Source organism: Vidua macroura, chromosome 3, assembly GCF_024509145.1.
Source record: "Vidua macroura isolate BioBank_ID:100142 chromosome 3, ASM2450914v1, whole genome shotgun sequence".
Classification (NCBI taxonomy): Eukaryota; Metazoa; Chordata; class Aves; order Passeriformes; family Viduidae; genus Vidua; species Vidua macroura.
Window position 1 is genome coordinate 64,358,771 of NC_071573.1, and position 21,006 is coordinate 64,379,776.

A 21,006-nucleotide genomic window follows, 5' to 3' on the forward strand; every position below is an offset into this window, starting at 1 on the left:
CCATCAGGCTGGAGGTAATGAAACTTTTCCAGGAACTGTGCACAGCAGACCTTGCACAGCTACTACGATAGGAAAACAAGAGGCTGTTAAATCCATAACCAGCTAGCACACAGAATAAGAGACAAACTCTTGACAAGTATCACACTTAAGTAACATTTATTTTGTCAGCATAGATGGTCCAAGTTAAAAGTACTCATGCAGTCGTGGGGCCTGGCAGCTGTCAATCACTTTTCCCCAGTTTGTGCTATGTGTGAGCACTTCCACTGAAGTGAAAGTAAGGCAGAACCAAGATTTAGCAAGGTACAGGCACTTTGTTCCCAGTTGAAGCAGGGAAAAAAAAAGCCTACATCAGGTCCTGGTCCCCCCACCCCAAAAAGCCTCATGTGTGTTAAACAAAATGTAAAAAATAAAACCCCCAAAATACAGGAAGTCAGTGTTCCCTAACCATACACTACTAGTTTATGTCATCATACGTAAGACAAGAAGTATAAGAAACCATAAACCAAAGCTCGCTATTGACAAGTGTTGATTACTTGCGTTACGAGCAATTCACAGCAGTGCAGCAGGAGCCTGGCTCAGCAGTGCCAGCTGTGCCTGGTGGCTTGTCTACCTCCATAGCTAAACAACTGCTTGTGTAAGATAGGAAAGGTACTTCAGATTCCACATATCTGGTTACATAAAACAGTGATGTACAAAAAACTCCCATACCAAACAATATTCTAAATAAATAGTTCATCTTCATGACTATATATACAACCTCCCTCACATCAGTTATCCATGAAGGACATGTCTGTGTCCATAGGTGCTGGGGCAAGTTCGCACAGGTAGAAGAGGGTGGCCTCACTCGCCTCTGCCTCTGTCAGTGGCTCCAGACGCACCAGTTTGCTCTGGGTGAGCTGGGGATCCAGGCTGCTCTCCAGGAGCTCATCCCCTTCCAGGGATTTTTCAAGAGTGGAAGGAGTTTCAGCTGTGAAGGCACCACTCTCAACAGCAGAGCCTGGGTTTCCATCAAGGAATGCAAGGAGTGGAAACGCAGTGTAGTGTATCAGCTGCTTCTCTGTGAGGGAAAAAAAACCCCAGAATATCAATTCATGTGTCACTGAATACATGTGCCAACCCACAGTACTTATTTAAAGAATAATTACTAAAAAAAGATAGGTGTTTGTGTTTTTAAAGAATTGTTATGTTCATGCGTAACATTAGTGCAGATTCACCCTCAAAACATCAGTTTCTCTGCGTCTAGTGCAGAGACAAAAATCTAAAAAGCAAATATACTAAGTATTGTGTTTTGGTTATTTATCAGCATAACGTAAAATCAGATAAGGAGCTGATATAAATAACTGAGATGGCTTGTAGAGTAACGTTCAACTGTGGAAATGTTTCAATAGATGACTACAACTAATCTGATCTGGGCTTAGTACCTTGCATTTCCTGTGAAGCTGCTGGACCAGCATTATTCTTGTTAGTTTCTTTTCCCTTTGTCTCCACCTGGGAACAAAAGCAAACTTTTAAAATGCACTTTTAAAGACTTTTAAAGCCTGTTCCAATGCCACTGGAGAACAGCTAAATGACTACGACAGACATTTTTTTATTTGTGATAAGATGCAGTGGCATAATCAGTATTACCCACACTAACACACCTTGGCTGAGAAAACACAAAATGGAAACACAGGCTACAAAGCAAGAACCAAAACTAATGCTTTAAATGAACTGGACAAATTCAAAGTGTTACATCTTTGCTTCACTGCTTATTACTGGTTTCTTTTCCCACCAGACAATACAGATGAAACTATTCTGATAGAAGTGCATACCATGTTTGCAAATAAAAAAATCTCGGGGATACAAAAGTCAAGAGACTGGTATAATGTAGAGGTAATACAAGTTTTAAAGGACATTACTAATTAATTAGGGTGTTTTTTCCTTTGCTGTTTAAAGCCCAACAGGATGAACTCAGCTGCAGTCTTCCTATTCTCATGCAAGTCTTCAAAGCCAGAGCACAAAGTGCCATGATTCCAGTAAAGAAAACAGCAAAAGATGAGTGAATTTTGCATCTCTCACTACTGTGTATGTTGAGCAATGGATTTAAGACTTACTTTGGTATTAGTGATATGATCATGATCTGTGGGATTCATCTGCACAGAACTTGTAAAAAGCTGAGTAAGACAAAAGACATCCAAGTTTTAGGTATCTCAGTGTTGCTATTAAGAATACAAGACCATTGCTTTTGCATGTGTGAGAAAAACCCCTTTACTTATTCCACCCTCTATGAGGACTGGAGTCTATTTGCAGGCAATTACTGCTTTTACAAAGAAAATCTAGCTTTGGATCGCAATGGTTTGGAATTCCATGAACCCTGATCACAAAAGAAACAACTGTATGGCATCTAACACGTTTGCTGCAGTCTTAAAACACCAATTTCTACTCATATTGCTGCATGGATAATTCTGCCTACAATATTGATGAACTTAAGTTGCAAGTGACACCAAGCTGGAAGGAGCCATCAGTAAGTGGAGGGCAGAGCTACTTCTAAGAGTGAAGTGGGAGGGACCAACAGGCACTCCAGCAGGTTCAGAAGCCACCAGGACCCAGTAACCTCATGCACTGGGGCCCAGGTTAGGGTTAAGTAACAGATGGACAGGGAACAGCACTTCAGAGAGGGGACAGTGTGAGTCATGGCAGACAACACCCTGCCACTAGCCTTGCTACATGGTCTTGCTACAGGGAGGAAGGCTCTTTTTAACCCCAGTTCATTGAGAACACCACAGATTATGTGCTGGGTTATTTCCAAACAAGAGTATTGCTTGACTTGACATTTAAGTTCACATCACAACAAATATAAGCATTATTTCATTAAGAAAGGCATTGTTCAATAAGAAACTTAAGCATTTACTTGAGCAGTGGTATAGCATTAGGACTTATACCAGTGCTCCAGAAACTCAGAAATATTTTAAACTTTGCTTTGTAAAGGGAAGGAAAAAAAGATAATTTGTGATTTAAATCCATATTAAAAAGCAACAACACACACAAATGTCTTCTATAGCCTATTATGAAAATACTTAAGTCAAAATTACATCAACCAGGAGATCTGGATCTATGCTGAACTGTCGTCCTGACAACATAGCCTGGAAGTCCTCTAAACTGCAGTCGATACTGTCCAGATAATCCAGAAGTTCAACTCTAGAAGGCAAACAGTATTTTATTGCTGTATCCCTTAATAAAGTAAGAGAAATCCTTAAGTAAGCTTTACACAGATGTACTACATGCATCTAAAAATCAACCAGAAGTAGAATGAACTAAGTCTTTCACAAGAAATGACCTCTGGAAAAAAATGGAGACTTTTAGCCTCTTTAGAGGAGAACCCAAATCAGCAGACAGGTGCTCTGGAATAAGTATCACAGGAATGACACCAACATAACACTATTACATGACATTAGCAGAGATGCAATTCTCTATGCATCTCAGAGATGCATAGCCCTAATGGATCTGATCCACCTGCAGGAGTGACAAAAATAAATCCTGACAGTTTAAACAATCTCCACAACATTACACTGCCAGATTAAACATCTCAACTCACTCACTTGACAATTAAAATCAGAGGTCGCATCTTAAAATACTTAAAATAGAAGGATCTTCAGAAATTGGCTGGAATAACAGTAGCCTGCAAGTTCAAAGTTCTCAGTGGAAACTGCTATTCAGTTCTTTTTACTTCAGTCAAATAATCAGTTCTAATACTACAAAATATAAAAGACCAGATTACTCACTTTCCAAGAAGATTTATATTCTGTGAAATTACTCCATTTTCATTGAGGATGGAATCCATCACAGAGACTGGGTCTTCTGCAGTTAAAGCTGACTGGTTATTCAGCTGTACAGCACTTGACATGAGTGGGCTTGTGCTGTCACTGACATGGCTGGCTGGATCATTACCTGGGACAGCAACTGATTCAGTGTTTTTATCCCCTTGAATTACAGGGGCATATTCATCTTCGTTATCATCTTCCACAATTACAATATCAGGAGAATGGTAGCTACAGCTGTAATGTGAGATAAATTAATTACAGCATTTCATACACATTTAAATGGGTATTATTCCACAGGTTTAGTTATCTCTCACTTTAGTCAAGCTACTATTCAAGCTACTATCAGGAAATAAACTTTTCTACTGCTTTTTAATACTAAACACAGCAAGATACTCGAAATACCTGTTTTCCATTGATACAGTTCTGTAATGATCAATACAATTAATGCAGATCAGTTAGCAGACACTGTTGTGCCAGACTGCAATAACCAACTGCTAAAGAGCAATAGCAACGCTGACGCTTTTGTCATTAGAACAACTGTAAGCTTGCATATAAATGTGAAGTATGTACCAAATCATACAAAGTCATCAAGCCAGACAGACAGTCTATATTTTGCTTATTTCCTGTTGAACAGCATCAACTCTGGAGCACCCATAACAAAGCATCCCAGTCGACAGGTTTGTAGTTAACCTTATTATGCATACTAGGAACAAAACCTGAAAACCAAGAGCAAGCCTCAACTGATAGTTTTCATCCCTATTCTGGTTCTTAACCCTTAAGAAGCTGTTAGTTATGTTGCCTCAATATCACAGCCTTTTTCCCATTAAGCTTTTCTATCAGAGAATGCACTCCCAGGCATCAGCCGAGCAAGAACAATGATGCCAATTCAAGTATAAACTAAAAATACTACATTTTTTTTCCTTGAGGTATAATACAGGCCCTATCAGTCCAATGCTACTGAAGAAGAGAGTTGCATCTAAATCCCTGGACCAAGTTTCAACTTGCTTGTAGCTGAAAGATGAAGAATTTCTGTACTATTGGAGTACAGACAGGAAGGAACACCATCACAAAAAACAACTGGACTGTAAAAAAAACAGAACCCTGAAATTAATTGGCATAATGCAAAGACCATACCAAAAACTGACTAACACCACATGTAAATTTTTCTCTACAAAAACCTGGAAAAACAAGGCAAGTTGTTCCTGTCTGTACACATAACCAAAAAGTAAGAAGACTGCTCTTAGTCTGGCTATAGTATATTTAACCATTATGCAATAATACCAGCTGATTCACCAATTTCCATCTATCCTCCTCATACTAAAACTCCAACAGCCAATTAACTATTTTTGAACAAATCCAGGGTCAATAAATCAAAAGCTAGTGTGAATTCACAGACGAAGTTTCTGTACGTGCAGGAGTGCTGAATAATTCTAACCACTTCACTAAAAAATTATGCAAGACATCTGAATTAGTGCATATTGTACAACACTGAAAGCAATTTATCAACACAAACTTCTTGAACTTCTTACTTGGAAGAATCTGAAGTGTTATCTTCACTTGTTTCTGGTGTAACAGGAAGATTTTCTTCATCCGCCATGGGATGTTCTTCCTCAGCCATGGGATGTTCTTCCTCAGCCACGGGATGTTCTTCCTCAGCCACATCCTCAGTGACATCATAAATAACAATGTCATCTGAAATCTGTTCCCTTTGTTTTAAGCCCTCATTTCTGTTGAGAGGTACCTGAGAATTATTTTTGTAAGAGTCAGGACACAGAGGGACAATGAGCTTCAGCATTTTCACAGTTATCATTGTATCTTACAACGCTTCACATCTAATGAAGTCTAAGAGCTTTTCTACACTTTGTGTGTACAGATCTGTGTTTAATATGAAAAGCCATACAAGTAAATAAACAAGCTGGAGAATAACAGCTACAGGAAAAAGAATTTGGTAAATACTACAGGCGTAGAAATAAAATTATACTAACACTTTCAGATAATAGAACTAAAAATATTAAAACGGTGACTGCTCTTTAAACAGTACTTTGTTATAAAGCTACTAATTCTAGTGCCATACTACAGCACTTGTTTTAACAATTTCCTCGCCAATTATTATTCAGACAGCAGAAAACTTTCAGTGGTGTGACTCATTCAAATGTAACAGGAACATGACATGATTTTGCTAGGTTGGATGCTGCCTTGCAGAGCAACACATTGGACCCTTGTCCCTATATGGGGCCAGGGATGCCACATTCCCAGAGATAACAACGCAACATTACACGTGCTATTTCTAATAGCACCATTCTTAAAAGCAAACTGCTATCAGCATGATCATGTATTTAATACACAAGTAACTGGTTTATACGTGCTTATGTTGGAAAGTGAATGGTCATTATCAACACCTTCAGTTTCTGAAAGGAAACAACATAGCCTATCACTTGTACAAGCTGACAGCTCTCAGTACAGACCTGCTTTATAGTCTTCATACAACAATACATTTGATCCATCTGCCCACCTGCACTCCATCCAAACAGAGAGTACCCATAATAGAAAACTTACATGGTGGCTACTGTCAGCTGGTTCTTTCACAATTTTCTGAAATACATTCGACTTTGTAGGTCCATTAGTGTTCAGAAGTAGAGGCCTACATCAGAAAGAGTAAAGTAAGAAGGCCATCTCAAACCCACCTCTTTGGTAATTAGTCATCAAAGCCTGTCAGTTTATCAAGTGGACAGAAAGTTTTCAATACCATATTTACCTCTTGCGTTTTAGGCTCACTAGTTGGTTATTCTGCACCAAGGTAACAATGAATTGTACAATCTGTAAGGAAGAGAACACTACTGTTGGTTGATTTACTTTGTAATTGTTTTTCTGGAGTACCAAGGCATCTTATAACAAAAGACACCAATAATAAAATCTATAAACAGCGAAACACTTCCTTTGTATAATAACTTTTATACAGAGCTGTTCAGAAAACCTAAAAATCAAGGTAAAAACCAGTGCTGATAATATTTAAATAGTTAAAGAAAGACTTTGTTAAAGAACAACTGTTAAAGAAAGACTTTTCACATAGCAGGTGATAAGAGCCAGCTTTTACACGACATCATACAATACACAGAAAAACACACAGGCATCAACTCAAATGATAAAAGAATTCTAATTAGCAATGACAAAATGCATATAGGGATGTGGACCATATACATAACCTCTATCTGTAAATACTGGTTCTGGTGAAATGCATTTTTGACATTCAGAAAAAAAAAATACATGCGCAATTAACAGTATTCATAAGCTGTCTTTCCTTTAGAAATGTTAGCCTTCCTTCTCTTATGCTTTAAATCTAAGGCTTTAAAGTATGTATCTGTCTTGAAGAAACTGGGAAAAAACTCACTAAGTCTCTGTTACAAGGCTACTTGCAGTGATGCCCCTTCTGGTATGTTAAAAAAATAGATCTATGCATTTTTATCAGTTTTGGTAGATCATAAATCTAACTGTTAAATAATCTAAGTTAACATATTATCAATAAGTTCCACTCAATTATCTATTCCTTTGGTAACTAGGAATATACAGTCAGTAGGTCAGTTAAGTGGGGCAGCAGTGAACTTCCAATACAAAATCTTGTAGTTCTTGCAGTGAGAAAGTTTCTCCTGAGCAGCTGACAGAGAATTAGACATCTGACTCCCAAAGTAATAAAAAATGGAAGGACCATATTAAGGGTAACTTAGCGACTGACGTAGGATGTTCTTGAGCCTCTTTGAAAATGTTTACAAGACTTTGACCTTATTTTCTATTTATGCAATAAAATACCCTGAATGTTTGTATCACTAGGGTTTGTTCATCATATACCACCCTGCTGTTTTTTCTATTAAAAAGAGATTTGACATAAACTGAGTAAGGGCAAGACAAGGTAACATGGCAAAGCATTCCTACTTCAGAAGCACTCACTCAAGCACACATGACACTTGAATGAAGCCTTACCTTTCGAATAACTTGCTGCTGTTGCAAGTGTTTTGCTCTCAGTTCTGACACTTCCCTCCAAAGGGATTCATTCTCCCTGTTTAAAAATGATGATTTAAAAGTCACACTAAAACTAGTTATTAATTTTTGTTGAAGATCATTTGGCTTCATTAAAACTCTGAAATGTGTTTCTAGACTGGGGGTTGGTGTGGGAGTGTCACACAGGCAGCAAGCAGCCTTGAAAAGTAACTGTGAAACAGAGACCCAAACACAACTAATGGCCTGCAGAGAATTTCCATCTCCTTTAAGGGAAAAAAAATTAAATTCCCAAATCTGGCAATAATCGTCACCCATACATTTAGCATTTAAAAATTAACTATCAGCATTTAACAGTTACCTCTATTAGTTCCAGCAAACAGGCATGTTAAGTGATAAAAAAATAACAGGAGCATGTCAGAGGTAGCATTTTTCATGAAACACTGCCGTTTTAGAAACCTTGGTTCTTCTAGTACTCACAGGACTCCAGTTATTGAGACAGTGTAAAAACTGCCCTATTGTAACCACAAGCCTTTTTGCTTCCACAGTGTATGTCATACTAAGAGGCAGATAATGAGTACCAAAAGCTTCAACAAATATGGGTAGACAACATACTACACTCCTCCTTTTGTAGTTTAATTTTCAACACAAAGAAGCAAACTCCACTGGTGCATGGGGTTTGAGGAAACCTTAAACCAAGTTTTCAAAAACAGCACTCATATGCAGTGTGATGCAGGGTACTACTCGCTCATCAATGTGCTCCTATATCCAACATACAATTTAAGAGTACAGTTCCATCACAAAATTAACAGCAGAAGTGAGGAATTCTGAACTTTCTCAGCTTTTTCACTACCTTTATCAACATGTTTTGTAGGTCCAGGTCTTCTGATTTAGTCCCAGTTTCTATTTCAATCACTTTAAACTGATGGGATGACAACATGGATGCCCGAGACCAACCACTATGTTTTCATCTCTACAAACTGTCAGCTCATTAGCAACTGGCTGTCATTTCAATCAAAGCCAGCCCTGCTCTGGGCAGCGGTTTGGACCTGATGGCCTTCTGAGGTTCCTTCAACCCAAATTCATCTAGGATTTCGACACGGCAAATATGATTTTTATTCTAGACTGGTCAGATTCTAACACAGACTATGCCTAAGCAAAAGAAGTTTGCCTCTGAATATTCTACCACTCAAGTCACTAGAACTGAAGTCTAGAAATGAAAGAATTTACTTCGTAAAACCTGAACTGATCGGTGACCTCTGCCACAGAGGTACACTGTCATGAAACCATCTTCTAGAAGAAGAAATAGAAATTCTAATAAGAGTTTCTATTGAGGTGATGTGACTTACAGTGCATGACCTTGTGCTCACATATCTTGTCTATATCTACATATTCTGAAGGATTAAGTGATTTGTGACCCACATCTCTCACTGCTGAGAATAAATCATAATTTCTAAGCAGACAGTTATGGAATTCTACAAAAACTCTATATACATTTGGATCTTCAATTCTGTTTCTTTGTCAATGACCTAACTAATGAATTTCCAAATTAGATTTCCAAACATATTCTCATAGGTATTAACTCTTCCACAATTTTAAACAGTGGGGGAATGAGGACAAAAACAATAGGAAAATAAAAACAATGAGCAAAGACATTAATTAATGTCTAATCCTACAGAAGTATTATATGCAAACTGCACAAACCGAACTCTGCCTCAAAACAAATACAGTAAATATTTAAAACTTGAAGACAAAAACCAGCATACTTTATACTAAGAGCTGATTTAAATATTTAGACTCAGCATCTATATGGAACTATTAAAGGTGTTATTTAATTGCCTACTACTAGACAGGTCTGCAAACACCAATATTGCCTGTAACTTTCAATAATAACAAAAATTTAAATTTTAAAGCAATTTTTCTATGGAAGTTTATGTTTCTAAAGCAATAATTTAAATTAGGCAACCAGAAATCAAGAGACACCTAGAATTAGTTCTCTGTCCAGTACCTAGTATCACTATTATTCAGCATTAAGGATGAGATACTGATGAAGCAACTTACCTCTTCAAAAGAGACAACTGAGCTTCAATAGCCGTTTGCTTAATTTGCATCTTTTGAGCACTACATATTATTTTAGAGAGATCATCTTGACTTATCTTGTTTTCTTCAGGTCTCGAAGAAGAAACCTTTAAAAAATTAGAATCCAGAAACAACACTTCCTTTAACTCATGCTTAACTATTATTCTCTTTTGGGTATCAAGAATATTGTTTTACTAATGTTGACAAAATATGCACTTAATTTAATAATAAACCAAGCATCCAAAAACCCCAAAATCAGAAACACAGCTTATTAGCTTTAGTTGTTACAAATATTTGTGTACACTCCCAACTCTTCAGGCATTTTCCCAAGTGCTCGACTTCATGATAACTGCATCACAATAACCTGGTGATAGCAAGTACATCACTCTGTGCTGGTTTTGGCTGGCATGGGGTAATTTTCTTCATAGTAGCAAACATGGGGCTGTGTTTTGGACTTGTGCAGTTGTGTCAGCTGCAATGCTGACAATACAGAGATGTTTTTGTTACTGCTGAGCAGTGCTTATACATGGAGTCAAGGGCTTTTCTGCTTCTTATCTCACTCCACCAGCCAGTTGGCTGGGGCTGCACAAAAAATTGACAGCTGGACAGTTATCCCCACCTCACCAAATGAGCATTCCATACCACATGGTGTCATGCTTAGCACATAAAACTGGGGGAAAGAAGAAGGAAGTGGGGGGATGTTCAGAATAATGGCATTTGTCTTCCCAAGTCACCACTACACGTGATGGGGCCCTGCTTTCCTGGGGACAGCTGAACACCTCTCTGCCCATGGGGAGTGGTAAATGAATTCCCAGTTTGGCTTGGCTTGTGTGTGTAGCTTCTGCTTTACTTATTAAACTGCCTTCATCTCAACCCATGAGTCTTCTCGCTTTTACTCTCCCAATTCACTCCCACATCCTGGCATGGGGGGAGTGAGCGAGTGTGAGGTTGAGCTATTGGCTGGAGTTAACCATGACATCCAGTTTCATCTGCCAGATTTCCACTTGCTATCTATATCCACTTGACTCAATAACAGCAGAGCACATTTCAGAAGCATAACAAATGTGTTTATAGGTTTGCCCTGTTCTCTTGGGTGTAAAGTCTAATGCTTACAGTAGCTTTGCTCTGAAACAAGCTACATAAATGAGCAGTTTCTTATATTGCTGATGGTAAAGTCAAAGCATGCTCTGCACTTCTAATACTCATTTGCAAATTGTCATATTACGTAACTCACACTTTTTTTGCCACCTGTGAAACTTTACTATAATAACAACAAAGTAAATAAAAAAGCCTTGTCAAATCCCCCAAAGTATCTTTAAACAAGATCAAGATATAAATGAAAGCAGGGCAGTTTGTTTCCATAAACTCTGAACTTATTTGCACTCACAATCCTGCAGTTAAACTTGACATGAACTTAGCTATTCATCAATACTTAAGAGTACAGGTTTTCCACATACTGGATTTTCACTAACCTTCCTTTTAATGTGTTTCAGCAAGTCCTCCCGGCCCTGCCTAAAATATGCATGCCGAAACTCTACTGGACCGTCTCGCTCCAGTTTGATAAATCTAGAATCAACATGGACGACTTTACGGAAGCCATCTTTAAAAAAAAACAAAAGAAAAGAAAAACCTCAAAACCCACATTAAGAAATTCCAAGTATGCCGTCCCAACTATCCTGTTACCAATTTTGAGGATAAGACAGTATCCTAGTTGCAGAGAACACAAAGCCACTGCTCAAAAGAAATTGTAACGTAACTTTTATGTACAAGATTTAGAACTGTGCTAGAATGCAAAAATCCAGGAACTTACACATGTTCAACTGTCTGACAAAGCTTGCCATGTTGTTATGCTTGAAGTACTTGGGAAGAATCTCTTTTGCGAATCTCTGTTCATTAAACACCAAGAAACTCTTTCCATTCTAAAACGAGAGAGACACATTAAGCTACTTAAAAACCATAGCAGAAAACACACTGGGCTTTTAGAATTAATCACCAGATTGGAATGCTTCCTTTGTGCATGCAGTACATTACTGATCTGCTTGCCTACAATTTTCCAAAACAGAAAGCATACAAACCTTGCAGTTGCAAAGCAACTGAGCACTATCAATTTACATCATTACCTGTATCAGAAGGGGAACATCTCTATTGTTACACACTGCTTTATCAAGATATGAAATAATTGTTTACCAGCAATTATCACAGTTTCACTACAGGAAAATACTATCAATTTTGAATGTAGTTTTGAAGATCTGGTAAAGAATCTTAACAAAGAACTTGAGTGAGGAAAAAATACCAACAGCCAGCTGACAGTCCCATCTGCTTTTCAGTAAAAAAGCATGATTGGTTTGATAAGACCTGTAGAGCAGATGGAGCTGTCAAAGAGGTGAGGGTGTCCACTCGGTTTTGGAGTTACCAAAAAGGTAGCCACCTAAAGCAAGATTCCCCTTCTGGAATGCCAGATCTTTTATTTAAAGAATGATCTTTTATTTAATCCACAGGCTTTAACTAAAATGGAAGGATGAGCTCTTTGTTCTTCAATGACTGCACTCCATTTAACTACAGGGCAAGTAATTGGCAGAATGCAAATTACCTACTTCAAAATGGTTTAGGTTTTGTCTACACATCTGCAATACTCTCACCCTGTAGTTAATAAAAAGTCTTATCTTCAACAAATGTCAACACTTTTCCTACATCTTTTTAAGAGGTCTTTTTAGTTTAATGAGCCACTTCTCTTATCCTCAAATGCCAGCAGCTCTGTGATCCCAAGAAGCTTAAAGAACCAACTGTAAGACCACATGAAGGAGGGTGTCCAAAGGCAGGTGTCCTTGTTTCAGCTAGGACAGAATGAATTTTTTTCTTAGTAGCTGGCAGAGTGCTGAGTTTTGGATTCAGTGAGAGAATAATGTTGATAGTAAGTTGATGTTTTAGTTGTTGCTGAGCAGTGCTTACACTAAGTCAAGGTCTTTTCAGCTTCCCAAGCACTGCCAGCAAGCAGGTGCACAAGAAGTTGGGAAGGTGCATGGCCAGGACAGCTGACCCAAACTGGGCCAAGGGATATTCCATACCAGAGAACACCATGCCCAATATATAAACTGGGGGAGTTATTCAGCAGGAGGGCCAACTGCTGTTTTTGGATGGGCTGGGTACTGGCCTGCAGGTGGTAACCAACTGTATTGGGCATTTCTTTTTCTTGTGTTTTCTTTCTATTTCATTACTGTTATCATATACTTTACTTAATTTCAGTTCTAAATAGTTATCTCTACCAGGGTGTGGGGAAGTGAGCAAGTGGCTGAGCTGTACTTAGTTGCCAGCGGGGGTTAAACCACAACAGCTTGCTCCAGCAAATCAGCAGGGAGCATCAGAAACAAATGGTTCTCCACTGGATGACTTAGGCCTTAACACTGAGAGGAAGGTAGGGAGATTAAAACTTCCAGTAATGCCTACCTACCACCTGCTGAGAATCAATCAGTGGAAGAAAAAGGGGAAGCAAAGAAACAGCAAGAACAGACTATTTTAGCCAATGTGAAATTCACAAAGTGAGGTGCTGAACTAGGTGACACTAGAGTGACCTGGGACACCAACAGACAATTTCCATGTGATGCCTCACTTTATCATCACTTTGACATTGTCCAGGCCAAGCACATCCACGAGCTCTTGTTGTCCTGATAGTCATTTACACAAAGCCATACAGATGTTAAGCCTGTAAGCTTCACTACACAGGTAAATATGTTTGTCAACTCCTAGTGCCAATGACTACAGCATACAACAGTCTTCCAAGTGCTTCATTTGCTACTCCTCACCCATATCACAAGTAATCCCAACACCTCCCCCTACAAGAACTGCTGGTTGCTAAGAGTATCAACTGTGATGGGTGGACCTTCCCCTCTAGAAACAGCCTTGCAGAATCTCAAACAATTATTTTTACTGTTTCAATTAAAAAAATAACACAAGGATACCTAACAGGTATCTATATGTTTACTTGAGATAAACATAAGCAATGGATTTGGAAATTCTCCATTAAAACCATAAGGCAGCACAACCAGCATTTTTAATGTAGACAATACCAATCTTCATACAGCCTTTAGTATTTCTCTTCAAAAAAAAAAAAGCAGAGAAAAAACCCAAAGTAACTCCAAAAACACCACAAAAAACTCCCACCCTAAAACAAAACAAAACGAAAAAAAAAGAAAGAAAAGCTGCCGTAATCTACTGAGGCCTCCTGCTTCCCTCTTTGGGAAGTTTTGGCTGAAGGTACTGGTAAACCATTTTCAGTAAAATATTTAAGACATTTCAATATTTCTAGAACATTTAAAATAAGGAGCTCTCAATTGAGTTTAACTCAATACTACTTAAAGATATTGATACGATTTGAGAACAAGATTTTATTGAAAACAGCATATAAGGAAAAAATGAAGCAGCAATTATCAGAGTATGTGCTTAGGTTTTAGCACAACTGTCAAAGATGCTCACTGTAGCAACTTGCCAGTCCTTCGTTGCACTGTAAAAAGACTGGTGCCCAATTCGACTTCCTCCGTAGCCCATCCCCTTCCCGCCACCCCAGCAGGTGGAAGGCAGGACACCCAGCCCGGGAAGTCCCCGGCCATCCCCCACGTGGCCGCCCCCCACTGCCCCTGCGGGATCCGGCCCCGCGAGCAGCACACAGGAAACAACACCAGGCCTGAGCACGCCGCTCTTCCCATCTTCCGGAGCTCTCCCGAAACCCCGGCTCACGGAGGGCGAGCCCCGTTCCTGGCGCACCCAGCATCCCGCGATGGGAAATCCCCCCCCGCAGCCCCACGTTCCCCGCACGCCGGCTCCTTTACCGCACATCAAAATCCTCCGGCTCCCGGGCCCCTTCCCACCGCCCATGGACGCCCGAGCCTGCTCAGTCAGAGCCGCCAGAGAGACACCCCCACCCTCCGCAAGGGTGCTGGGGACGCGCCCCAGGGCGCGCACCGGAGCTCCTACTCCACGGTCAAAACAAGGGAGAGGCTGAGGGTTGGAGCGAGCCGGCCTCTGCCGAGCAGCTCAGCTGGGCTCGGCTCGGCCCGGCCCGAGCCCAACCAAGCCATGTGGCCGTGCCTTGATTTTCCGTCCTCCCCACGCGCACGGCGAGGTCCCCAGCAGGCCCCGATGGCGCAGGGTGATGGCGGGGGCTCCGCCACACGCGGCCGGGTAGGAGGTTGGGGGGGGGGGGGGGGGGGGCAGCCGACCTGGCTCCAGGCGATGAGCTGGTTGCTGGGGGTCTCGCCCAGCAGAGCCCACAGCTTGATGAGGAAGGCCGGGACCCCTGCGCTGGAGAAGGGGGGCGACGGCTGCAGGAGAGGCTGCAGGAGAGGCTGCGGGGCTGCTGCTAGTTGCTGCGGCGGCGGCTGCTGCTGCTGCTGTTGTTGCTGCTTCATTGTCGCTCGGGAGCCTCCGGGGCCTCTGTCCGGGAAGGAGCACAACCAGGCCGGCCTGGCCCCGCCCCCTCATCCCCACTCCGCATGCGCGGCGGCGCCGCAGCTCGCGCGCGTGCCGGCCCCGCCCCTTCCCCCTGCGCCTTACATAACGTCCCCACGTGCGCCGCCCTCACGTGTCACAACAGCGCCGGCACGGGGGGGACGGAGCCAATAGGGGCGCGTCTCGCGGCGGGGGGCGGGGCCGCGTGGCGCGGGCGCACGTTCCCGGCGGGGCAGCGGCGCGTGGCGAGGGGCGGGGGCGCGGCGGAGGGAGGCGGGCGGGTGAGAGGGAGCGCTCCCGCTCCGCATCCCAGGGAAAGGCGGGCGAGTGCCCGGAACGGGCTTTCCAAGGCTTTATCCCAGCCTAGCGTTTCCGAACCGACTGGGAGAAAGGTGGAAAAAAGCTAGTCAGCTCAAAAACATGAGCACGCAGGGCGTATGCGCAACAGGAGCATCCAAGCCAACTCCCCACAAAAGCATCTCAGGCAGGCCCTCAGCAGACCCCTTTGCAAGGCAACTGGTGTTTAGACTTCAGACTTAGCAGCTACTGAAACTGTGAAAAGAAACTGGGTATCTCAAGGCAAACAGCCTAGTGAATGGTGAAATGCGCTATTTTTTTTTTGTTTGTTTGTTTTTACTCCTCTAAGAAGTATTTTGCAAAACTTAATCACATAGTAACTGCAAGTAGGTTTTTAAGAAGTTGTTCTATGGAACTTAAATTACTATTTTCATAACAAAAGTTCATCAACTAGTAGTGTTGCTAATATTTTTGTTGAAATTTCTGAAGTCTCAATCTCGGTGAGTTTAATTCGCTTCAATTTACAGTGAAAATGAAGCACAATGGCACAGGGAAGATAACAGAACCTTTAGCGGCGTAGCCGGCAGGAAAATTAAGTTCAATATTTGTTTCAAGCTGTATGTCACACAACTTCCCTTTTGTCACATCATTAGTAGCCTACCACAGCCTATAAGAAACCCTTTGACTGACATTCACTGGATCATTCCTGAGAGAAGTCACAGTTGCTAAGTTCATGGCTCAGCTTTTCAGGGTCAATATTTGGAATGAGAAAACTCATATGAATGCCTTTTGAATTTAAGCACAAATTTACAGTAATTTTCCAAGGAATTTTTCATCCTGACATACATGCATGTGCAGCAAGCTCTTAATGGATTCCATTTATCCAGATAGAAATGCTAGAAAAGCAGAGAGAAGAATATGGTTGTGACTTAATCTGGACTCAGTATTGCTCTGCATCTTATATTTCTTGTTTACAACTTCCATTTGAAAATAGAAGTTGATTTGCAGAATTGTTGGACAGTGTTTCAAAAGGCAAACCCCTATATTGATGTCTTTGGCTGAGACAGACGTGGAACCACATACTTAATTTTTTTCATTTCCCTAGTAGACATCAGCATGGTGAAAAAGACTGCTGTGTAAGTTGATTTCCAATGTCTTACAGTTGAGACAAATCTTTAAACCTTTCTTTTTAAACCTCAGTTTAGGAAAAAAGTTTTCTTCTGAAGCCTTAAGGCTTAAGAACTGGAAGTTATTTATTAATACTTGAAGTGTTAGCAATGTACGACTCAAATAAGGCTTCCATTAGTTTTTTATTTTATTGTCTTACAAGGTCTGAGCACAAGGTAATTGCTTGTCCCTGTTTATAAAGCTTTTGGTTACATTATTTTACAATCCTGCCATTGCAAAACTCATCAGTCTTTAATCTGGGGCTATTTGACTTCCCAGTGTCTTCATAAGCAGTGCTGTAACCTTTTTCCACACTGCAGTAAAATCTTCCTCCACTTAGCTTGCAGAAATCTGGTAATTATCAGCTCTGAGACAGGTCAAGCTATTTAAATCTTCCATGATGCAGTTCTCACCCTTCCCTCTCCAGAAAAACATATCACTCTAAAACTCTTCAGGTATTGTGAAACGTTGGGAATTCAGATCTCTTCCCATATCCCTGAACTAACCCCTCAAGCCCCAATAGATTCTGTTCCTCCTGAGCCTCATTCCCCCTCCCGTGGGCCCATAGTTCCCCCAAATGTCAGAGTTCCAACTAAGACCTTGTGCTCAGGGACTAAGAGAGCACTGCCAACAGGAAACATCTGATTTCCAGCACTTTTTTTTCCACAGCTTTCACAGAGAGGCTACATAGTTAGCAGCACCTCAAATCTGGGCAGGAGGCCAAAGAATAAAGTTAGATAGCTGTTCATATCACTGTTCGTTTTGCCATCCCATAGGCCTAAAAATCACATCCATCACTGCTCTCATGCTCGAGCAGCAGGCAGCCCCATAGCACTCCCATACTCTTATAGGAGCTTTGGCCACTGATAGTCCAGTTTTGATGTGCTTTAAGAATAATGATTTGGGATGGGGACTCTGTTCCACAGTACATTTACAAGTAGGGGTCATAAAGCAGCCCTCATGTAACAACACTTTTCTGATATGAACTTAACCTATCTTCTCTGACTTCGTATTTTCTTCCCCTATAATGGGATATGCAGCAGGGGACAACAGGCCTGCTTGTGCTGTTGGTCTGGCTCTTGTAAGTCTGAAGTGCAGTTGAACTGTGAACTCCAGTTGCAACAGAGTAAAGCCTGAGTAAAGCCTGAGTCAACTCCCCAAGGGACAGCAGTCTGCAGATTTTCCTTAAGACAAAGAGCATGATGCAAAACAAGAAATTGAAAATGACAGGAGAGACAAAGGGTGACAGATTTCAAGGCAATACCTCCCTCTTTTTGCAACCACGATTTGTCCTGCCTGAAAGGCCACCATTTGAAGGCTATCTTTATTGATTCATCTGTATTGATCCATATGAAAGGAAGAGACAAATCAGACACTGAGTTTGCACAAATGTTACCCCTGGAACAAGCACAGGCAGCCAGCCACAAGTAGGTCATCCTGGATCAAACACTGCAGAGCACCTCATAGCCAAATTTGATGCATGCCTTCCACCTTAAAAAAATTATTATACCATTTAAATAACTGAAAGTGTTCCTGGAAGTCCCAGCTCTGCACATACTAGGATCTCCTTGAATCAAAAGTGGCCCTAAGAGGCCTAGCTTTAAATTAATCCTGCTTGAACCAAGGATGGTATGAGATACCTGTATTTATGATGAAACCAGCTAGAGTAGGCAAGGTAAATGACATTTCAGAGAGCTTCTATAGAGATTAATGTTCTGGTTTAGGGCAAATTTAGGAGGAAACCTCCAAATGGTCCATCCAGAAAGCAAACCCAAGTGGCCCCTCCCCCAAGTGGTTCAGGAAAAGTTTTCCTTGGAGAAAAGTGGAAAAAACGGTTTATTTAACAAGCAAAGTGTGAACAAGCATAATAAATAAATAATATTAAACAATAAAACCTCTTGTTGTTCTGAAGAGATGGCAAATTCAGAAAGTCCTTGTTGTGGGCTGTAACTTGGCTCGCTCAGTCTCTCATCAGTCCCTCCTGCACTGGAAAATGCTGCGTCCCAGGTCCTGATGGGCCACTCATGTGAGCCGCCGGTGCTCTTCTGGGTTTTCAGTCCAGAGCAGGATGGATCAGTTCCAAGAAAAAGAAAAAACATAGTCCAGGGAACTTCAGCGCCTCAGCTAGCTAAAAAAACCTAACTAAAAAGGAGAGCTTTCTCCCGCTGTCTGTCCGTGCTGCAGACAACACAGTCCAGGAGAGAAAAATGCTGAAGCTATGTTTTTAAAACAACCACCTCAGACATTCCACTGCTTTTCATTCTCCCCCACTTCACTCTCGGATCTGGTTTTAAAGGTGCAAAACTTATTTCTGGGCTAAACAGACAAATGGGGATACAATTCAGCATCATAAAGTCACCCTAGGACAATTAATCTTCCAAAGTAATATCCATTCAGTTAGTGTTATGCCATTCTTGTGCATCTGATTCAAGTACCACGCAGCGTTTTAGATGGCTGAGTGATTCATTTGCCTTCTTGCGCTCTACAGGAAGAACAGATGGCACAGTCAGCACACCGGACATTTAATAGACAGTGATAAAACAAAGGCTGGCATCAAGTTTCAAAATTAAGTTTTGGTAAGTTTTGTTCCCCACAGTATATTTAAAATTAAGCTATGATGACTGAAACCAACTACCATTCATGATCAATGTTTTTTCTTTCTTGAAAGGAAAATTCAGACCTACATTCATATTAACTACAAACTCTCCAAGACAGCTTGCTTTGCAAATAGCACAGAAGTGATATCCATTTCTTATTTACTTATGTGTGAGGAATACTTGAAACAGACTTTCCCAATTAGACAAGATCTTCCATACACCTTGAAAATGCTCAGTGTTTCTTAAAAGATTGTTTTGCTCGTAATATGAGGAAAAGTTACAAACTTGGAAAAGGTATATTTTAAACAAGCTATAGCATTGTTTAGTTGAGATAGCATTCAAGATAAACTTAGTGTATTTTAAAAATTCCAGATTTAAAATGCTTGAAGCCATTAAAAAGCCGCATCTTAAAAAAGGAGGCAAAATAATATCTGAGTTGAAACCCATTTCTTAACCTGCTAACAATGAGTTCAGGCCAGATTACCTGATTTTCAGGGTTTTCTACAAATTTAATCTTTATATTGAAGTTTTTGAAAAGATGGTAGATTTGGAAAAAAGAGGGAAGGGGTTTCATGGGCCATACACCTGGCAGAAAACTTTACTGAAGTTTTAGAGCAGCTTACTGTGACCATGTGTTGGTATTTATGGAAGTTCATTGGTAAGAAAAAACCCCAAAGTATTTGTGCTCATTTGGTCATCCAAACTTAGCACTGTGTTACTTTAAAATGAAAAGTAGATACAAAAACCTGTTAGCACAATTTTCTCTGCTTCAAAGAAGATTTTGTTACACAGAAGTTCTGAACACTGTGGCAATGAAGGGCTCATAAATCAGAGTAAAGCATGAAAAGAAACTTTAATCTCACCGGAAGCTAGTTTAAAACCACATACTACATCCATGATTTACTTATTCTAAGGCCTCCATTTTGTGCAATTTCATATTCCAAACATTAGGACCTCCATAAAATAACAGTTCTGTCAGCTCAATTCCAGAGCATAGCAAAGCTTTCTTCAAAGCAGAATGTCCCTTGCATTGGTTTATTCTTATCAAAAGCACATGTTCTTATTAAGTTTTAAAATTAACATTATTGTCAATAATAAATTAGATTAGTCTGCTCTCAAAGCCATTCAGAGGTATAATTTAAATGGATAAAAAACACCTGCTCTGTGGGTGTGGAATCTGTCATGTCATGTCTCCCTGTGTTAATCTCCATTTAAAAACTCTCTTCAGCCTGATTAAACCATAAAACACCGAGACCGAAAACAAAACAAACCAAACTGGCTATTTTCAATCTAATTTACCTTAATCTCAATAGGTGGAACTGTAATATCCTATGTCTGTGCTTAATCTACTGTTCTCATTGTTTGTTCAGGCTCCTGTAAATTTTTATAAAGGAAAAAAAATTACTTGATTTCCAGAAACATGGCCCAAATTACTAGTTTGCCTGTATTGCCAGAGATACTAGAAAAAAAAAAAAAAAAAAAAAAGCAATGACTGACTGCAGTTTCCAGAGGATTCTGCTATTTCCTTCCCAGTTTGGTTAAAAGTAATGCTGTAGCAGCCATGCACCACAGTTGAGTGGACAGCTGGTGACTGAAATGCTATCTATGCTGTAGCTGCAATTGCAGCTGTCATC

General features: G+C 40.6%; 1 protein-coding gene across 4 annotated transcripts; it reads right to left on the reverse strand.

The window, feature by feature from the left end:
• Positions 1-139: 139 nt before the first annotated feature.
• HSF2 (heat shock transcription factor 2) lies at positions 140-15,355 on the reverse strand. Of its 4 annotated transcripts, none has more exons than XM_053973201.1 (13): positions 15,083-15,355; positions 11,680-11,788; positions 11,342-11,469; positions 9,852-9,976; positions 7,776-7,851; positions 6,556-6,617; positions 6,357-6,441; positions 5,330-5,541; positions 3,762-4,034; positions 3,072-3,177; positions 2,094-2,153; positions 1,422-1,488; positions 140-1,057 (listed from the first exon to the last, which is right to left on the reverse strand). In XM_053973201.1, exons 1-13 carry the CDS (start codon positions 15,269-15,271, stop codon positions 768-770), a joined length of 1,782 nt encoding a protein of 593 aa, XP_053829176.1. In that variant the 5' UTR covers positions 15,272-15,355; the 3' UTR covers positions 140-767. The 4 variants fall into 4 exon arrangements, with proteins under 4 accessions (XP_053829176.1, XP_053829173.1, XP_053829177.1 ...); XM_053973198.1 differs by lacking the exon at positions 15,083-15,355 and adding an exon at positions 14,340-15,040; XM_053973202.1 differs by lacking the exon at positions 2,094-2,153.
• Between the last annotated feature and the right edge of the window lie 5,651 nt (positions 15,356-21,006).

What these genes read in the sequence shown, in the direction of transcription:
- HSF2 (XM_053973198.1), bottom strand. Translation starts at nt 14,738, where the DNA reads ATGGGCGGTGGGAAGGGGCCCGGGAGCCGGAGGATTTTGATGTGCGGT. An exon ending in TGTCAGACAGTTGAACATGT is followed by an intron (nt 11,470 to 11,679) that starts GTAAGTTCCTGG and finishes TTTTTTTTAAAG; the next exon opens with ATGGCTTCCGTAAAGTCGTC. An exon ending in GTGAGCCTAAAACGCAAGAG is followed by an intron (nt 6,442 to 6,555) that starts GTAAATATGGTA and finishes TTTCTGATGTAG; the next exon opens with GCCTCTACTTCTGAACACTA.